Below are 5,679 nucleotides of genomic sequence, written 5' to 3' on the forward strand. Positions count from 1 at the left end.
GATGCTAACATGGTATGTAGCAAGAGGCTTCATTTCGAGTTTCTCAAGTCAATGTTGATTTTATTGGACAGAGTTTCTGGTTTTTGGAGGGTAATATTTCAGGGCAGCTGTAGCAGGAGGAAGAAGCATGTTTGTCTTTGAGCAGAAATTTTCCATCTAATGAAAATTTTAGGGAGCCATAGGATATTATGTAGTGTTCTAAGATGTAATTTTAAGTTATATATCAGAGTTTCTCATTTCAATTTCCTTTTCAAGGGCTTCTACTTGAGATGAAAAGAATTATGGTGGTGTTGGTTAGAATCAAAACTGGAATGGAATAGGAATTAGAATTTGTTCAACTATTTGTACTTTGATCCATTCAATATGTTTATCTGAAATTCTATAGACTACAGGCCAATCATGTATGATCTTCAATAATACATATCATAAATCCAGGAATTGCAGACATTCCAACCATTACTAAAAGTTTTTAACTAAAAAATCATCAATATAGTAACAAGCGCAAGACCTGTTATGAGTATCCACGGGGACAATTACAGATATCACAGATCATCTCCATCGAGCAGCATTCTGATGATACGGACGTGCAAGTGGTATGATTCAGAGCTCATGAGATACCCAACAGCTTCTTGACATCATGCTGCAGCAGAATCAAGAGGCAAAAGTTATAACGATTCTCCTGTCTGATAAAATCTAAGACTTTCTGATGTAAAGAAAGTTGTCAGTTGCAGGTTTACCTCAATGCTGAGAGGTGATGTTGTGGGGTAATAACGATCAACTACTTGGCCATCCTTGTTGATCAGAAACTTGGCAAAATTCCACTGAATATCGTCCCCAAATATCCCCCATTTGCCCAATTTCAAGAACTTGTAGAGTGGAGCAGAATTGCTTCCATTTACTTCAATCTAATACAAAGAAAATAGGATGAATTCATACTTCTATAGTAACATAAAGTTTTCCCAGTAATATTCTACTTGCCTTGTCAAAAATTGGAAATTCTGATTTGAAACGACTGCAAACAAAATCTTTGATCTCATCGTTGCTTCCCGGTTCCTCGTCGCCAAACTGATTACATGGAAATGCCAGTATTTCCAAACCTGCAATATCCTCAACCAAAAAGAAAACTAAGCTACGGTACTAGAAGCCATCATTCTTGCTAGAAATGGAAATACTCCACATAAGGCCAGCTATTCCAATGCTAAAGACAAGGTAGTAATGTATTATGTTGATAGCTGTGAGATCTCACATCGGTTGGAGAGTAGAACGAATCATTCTTTGTAAGAATGTAGAAACCTGTTGGTAGCTGTGAGATCCCACATCGGTCGGGGAGGAGAACGAAACACTCTTTATAAGGGTGTGGAAACCTCTCCCTAGTAGACGCGTTTTTAAAATCTTAAGGGGAAGCCCGAAAGGGAAAGCCCAAAGATGACAATATCTGTTAGCGGTGGGTTGGACTGTTACAAATGGTATCAGAGCCAGACACCAAGCGATGTGCCAGCGAGGAGGCTGAGCCCCAAAGGGAGGTGGACACGAGGCGGTGTGCCAACAAGGATGTTGGGCCTGGGGATGGATGGATCCTACATCGATTAGATAAGGGAACGAGTGCAAGCAAGAACGCTGGACTCCAAAGGGGGATGGATTGTGAGATCCCACATCAGTTGGGGAGGAGAACAAAGCACTCTTTATAAGGGTGTGTAAACCTTTCCCTAACAAACACGTTTTAAAACTTTGAGAAGAAAATATTTGCTAGAAATGGGCTAGGATGGAAAGAGAGTTATAATAGACATTCTATACCCACACTTACCAGTTTTCTTCTCATCTAAACAGTAATAAGAAAGGGAATAGGATTCAACAGAGAGAATTATTCAATAGAAGAAACAAAAACAAAAGCAACAAGAACATACTAAGTAAGCGATAATTCAAGAAGAGGGTGATAAGGGCAAACCTTGTTCCCTGTATTTCTCGTATAGTTGGTTCAACTCCACATAATTCGAATTTGTCATCCCACTGTTGCGAGGGACAAAAAAGAAAATCAAGAACACTCTCAGGGAGAAGTGGTAAATAATAGGACCCAACCCACATTGATGTTAAACTATTTCTCTTTGTAATACCCAATGTAAGACCAAAATAATTGTTTCAAACTAAAGCTCAAACAGATGCAGATATCGAAAGTAAAAGAGATAGAGAGTACCATTTCGAAGCAACATTGACAATGAGTAGAACTTTACCCTTGTATATGCTAAGGTTGACATCATTTCCCTGTGCATCCTGCAAACAAGACCACAAAAAATGTTTCTGAAATTCATGCCAATATCAAAAGCAGTAAAGTTATTCCTACGAATAGAACACAAACGCGAAGAAGCCGAACTAGGTATACCTACAAACAGAAACAAGTTAAAACAACAATATAACATCCGATTCAAAAAGATGCATTCAGCGTTAACAAGACCCCCTTTCATTCTTACAGAACGAAGATCCACAAATTGAGACCTGCGTTTTGCCAAATTCCGCCTCGATCCCTCAATTCTTCGTTAATCTAATGAAACATCATAAGAGGGGTAAAATAAGTCCCTAATGTCCACCCGTCGTTTATAAGTATAAGCTCGCAAAGAAACTCAAAACACCATTGCTTTAGCGAGCAACAGAGCAGAGCTTCAATCGAAAGCAAAGAATTAGCGATTATAGAAAAGTGAACTGATAATAAGCTGGAATTTAAATTAGAATCAAGATTAAAAAAAACCGCTTCGTCGTGAAATTTCATTAACTAATAATTTAGTTTTTTTTTTTTTTTTTTTTTTTTTTTTTTTTTTTTTTTTTTTTTTTTTTNAACGGTAATTTAAAATTAAAAAGAAAAAATAAAATAAAATAGGTGATTTAATCTCTTAAGTATTAATTTTTAAAATTGAATTTCTTATCACTGAATTTTTAATTATGAGTTTAGCGTTATTAATTAGAAGAACGGACCATAATATATTATTTAGCAGTTTATATAAACTAATAGCAAGCATGAAGCTTGCCTTTCATAATAAATGTCTCACAAAGTTTTCCAAATTAAAAAATATATATATATATAAATAAATCAGATTACCATTTTAGCCTCAATTATGTATGCAACTTTATCAATTTTTTTAGCTCGTCACAAATTATTTCAAACAAATTTTGATCTTCCTATAATTAAATGTAATAAATACAAATTAGAACAAGAAAGCATCTAATTAAATGTAATAATAAATACAATTATATTATCTAATGATCAAGAAAGCATGTAATTAAATGTAATAAAATTCATTTTAGAACAAAAGATATTTTAAAATTTTAGCCTTCCAAGAGAGGTTTCCTGTAAACAACGATATAAATAAATAAAATATTCAGGATAAAGGAGTTTTAGATAAATCCTGTTGTGATATTAATGTAATCAATTTTCTTTTTCGAAGAAATTACATTTGAGCAAAACCCAACATAAGAACAGCTACGTTTGGTTGGGATCAATGTCCCCAGACAAAGTGTGAACAGTTACATTAAAGCTTAAGAAACTTATTACATAATTCTCAACTTACAGTCTCCTAAGTACATGGAAGATTCAGAAAGCACATACAAATCAGAGCAAATACACAGCAGCTTTATTCAAGTTTCTAATCAAAACACAAAGAAACACAGCCTTCAGATGTTTTCTAAGCAACTCCCAACAGCTTCTTCACATCCTTCTGCAAAAACACAGCCATACCCCAGTTCAAATTTTGACATAACTAATTGCAATTATTACCTCCCCCTTTTAACCCTTTTAACCCGGTAAGCTACACTCAAGTTTAGATTTAATTAGATTTACGATTGACAGATATATATGTGTGTGTGTATAAAGTTCGATTTACGAAGAACTATTGGATTTACCTCAATGCTGAGGGGGGAAGTTGTTGGGGCGTAACGATCAACTACGTGCCCATCTTTGTCCACCAAGAACTTGGAGAAGTTCCACTTAACAGCATCTCCGAAGAGCCCGCCTTTGCTCGACTTCAAGAACTTGTACAGAGGAGCGGCATCGTTTCCATTCACGTCCACCTATACGAACAAGAAATTGAGCTTGGAAATGCTTAGCTTGGCAGTTCTATAGTCTCAAAAGTGTATAATAAATAAGCAAGCCTTCAGCATAAATCTAACCTTGTCAAAAATAGGGTACTCAGCCTTGAAACGAGTGCAAGCAAACTGCACAATCTCTTCGTTGGTTCCTGGCTCCTGGCTTCCAAATTGGTTGCAGGGAAATGCAAGAATCTCAAGTCCTGTAAATAGGAAACCAGTGTAAATAATAAATATGAACTTGATGGATGAATCGAAGCTGAAGAGAAGAAGAATAGAAGGATGTTTAGAACAAACCTTGGCCCTTATATTTTTCATATAGTTGACTCAGTTCAGTGTAATTCGAATTAGTCAAGCCACTGCAGTGAATCAAAAACTGACTATTATGCATTTCCTAAACTATAAAATAATAGTTCAATTATTGGAATCTAACATGGACATAATTCTATAAATCAAGGTTAGAGAGATTTTTCTCTTCGAAAATATAACGGACTGTTCATTCTCATGATTATAAATGCACTCGGAAGTCATAATTCTACCATTTTGACTACACAGATAGCTTAAGTTATGAACAATAGCAGGCAACCGACATGACACAATATCATCAACTCAGATACTTGAACGAAATTTCATTATCAAAGAGGGAAGATCGGCTCAAAAACTTTAAAAACAAAATTGTAAGATCTCTAATGTTTTTGCGGCAGAGGAATTAGAAATAACTGTGTACATTACCATTGGGAGGCAACATTGACAATCAAGAGGACCTTTCCTTTGTAAATGCTGAGGTCAACATCATTTCCTCTAGCATCCTGTAAACAGAGGCAGATACCGTTGAAGTGAAATATGGCACCATTCACAAGCAGTTCATACGAGTTTTAAAACAAGCCAACAAATTAATAACATGCCCAGGAAGCAAATAAAAAAGAAACGGAGTCCCCCAACTTAATTATAGATCCAATGTAAAATCATAAACAGAAATCAACACTTTCTCATAACAAGCTGCATACTAAATGATACCGTACATGCACAATTCTCTCAAAAGAAGAAGAAATTATTCGAAAGTTTGATTAAGAGTACTCTCTAAAAAAATCAAGAAAGAATAAAACCATTTCCCCTAAATTCCAAATTTTCATGATTCATAATCAGACCCGATCTACAAACAAAACAAACTCATGGAAACATGAAAAAGGCACAAGAAATCCAACCTTAACGGTGAAGTCATGGACTGAAGTCTGGGACGGGGTAGCCATAGTATGATCCAACCGAATCGAAAACAAGCCGAGACGCGAAGAACCTGAATTAATCGGTGAAACGAAACGAGTTACGGAAGAACACTGCGTACTATGCAAAAGGGTTTGCTTCGAATCGGGCAAGATTCGGCTGTCGAAAACCAAAGATGAAGATACAGATCGAACGCTGGAGAAATTTCTTCTGAGAAGATGGCGTATTGAAACAGCGAACATGAAGGGTGGGAGTAGATGAACAAATGGGCCTGATTATATATAGCGGTAGCTGGGCCCACAAGCCTGTTCAAATTTCGAGGAGACGCGTTTGACACGTGTGACAATATAGTCTTACCACGTGGCTGTTTGAAATAATTGTAATTCA

General features: G+C 36.0%; 2 protein-coding genes across 3 annotated transcripts; both read right to left on the minus strand.

Moving 5' to 3' along the window:
• Nucleotides 1–323: 323 nt before the first annotated feature.
• Nucleotides 324–2,459, minus strand: LOC111786021 (probable glutathione peroxidase 8). Its single transcript, XM_023666371.1, has 6 exons — nucleotides 2,382–2,459; nucleotides 2,192–2,295; nucleotides 1,946–2,007; nucleotides 979–1,097; nucleotides 738–905; nucleotides 324–640 (listed from the first exon to the last, which is right to left on the minus strand). The coding sequence occupies exons 1-6, from the start codon at nucleotides 2,457–2,459 to the stop codon at nucleotides 608–610; spliced, it is 564 nt and encodes a 187-aa protein (XP_023522139.1). The 3' UTR covers nucleotides 324–607.
• Nucleotides 2,460–3,442: 983 nt separating this feature from the next.
• Nucleotides 3,443–5,541, minus strand: LOC111786022 (probable phospholipid hydroperoxide glutathione peroxidase). 2 transcript variants are annotated; one of them, XM_023666373.1, is made up of 7 exons: nucleotides 5,487–5,517; nucleotides 5,277–5,365; nucleotides 4,804–4,880; nucleotides 4,369–4,430; nucleotides 4,156–4,274; nucleotides 3,889–4,056; nucleotides 3,443–3,704 (listed from the first exon to the last, which is right to left on the minus strand). In XM_023666373.1, exons 2-7 carry the CDS (start codon nucleotides 5,319–5,321, stop codon nucleotides 3,672–3,674), a joined length of 504 nt encoding a protein of 167 aa, XP_023522141.1. In that variant the 5' UTR covers nucleotides 5,322–5,365; nucleotides 5,487–5,517; the 3' UTR covers nucleotides 3,443–3,671. The 2 variants fall into 2 exon arrangements, with proteins under 2 accessions (XP_023522141.1, XP_023522140.1); XM_023666372.1 differs by having other exon boundaries at nucleotides 5,277–5,541.
• Between the last annotated feature and the right edge of the window lie 138 nt (nucleotides 5,542–5,679).

The sequence above is a fragment of the Cucurbita pepo genome, unplaced genomic scaffold (assembly GCF_002806865.2).
Source record: "Cucurbita pepo subsp. pepo cultivar mu-cu-16 unplaced genomic scaffold, ASM280686v2 Cp4.1_scaffold000936, whole genome shotgun sequence".
Taxonomy (NCBI): domain Eukaryota; kingdom Viridiplantae; phylum Streptophyta; class Magnoliopsida; order Cucurbitales; family Cucurbitaceae; genus Cucurbita; species Cucurbita pepo.

Coding starts and splice junctions, on each gene's coding strand:
- LOC111786021 (XM_023666371.1), bottom strand. CDS start 2,459: ATGAAAGGGGGTCTTGTTAACGCTGAATGCATCTTTTTGAATCGGATG. Junction 1,098..1,945: donor CGAGAAATACAGGGAACAAG/GTTTGCCCTTAT, acceptor AGGATATTGCAG/GTTTGGAAATACTGGCATTT. Junction 641..737: donor CATCACCTCTCAGCATTGAG/GTAAACCTGCAA, acceptor ATTCTGCTGCAG/CATGATGTCAAGAAGCTGTT.
- LOC111786022 (XM_023666372.1), bottom strand. CDS start 5,534: ATGTTCGCTGTTTCAATACGCCATCTTCTCAGAAGAAATTTCTCCAGC. Junction 4,275..4,368: donor TGAAAAATATAAGGGCCAAG/GTTTGTTCTAAA, acceptor TCCTATTTACAG/GACTTGAGATTCTTGCATTT. Junction 4,057..4,155: donor AGTACCCTATTTTTGACAAG/GTTAGATTTATG, acceptor TTGTTCGTATAG/GTGGACGTGAATGGAAACGA.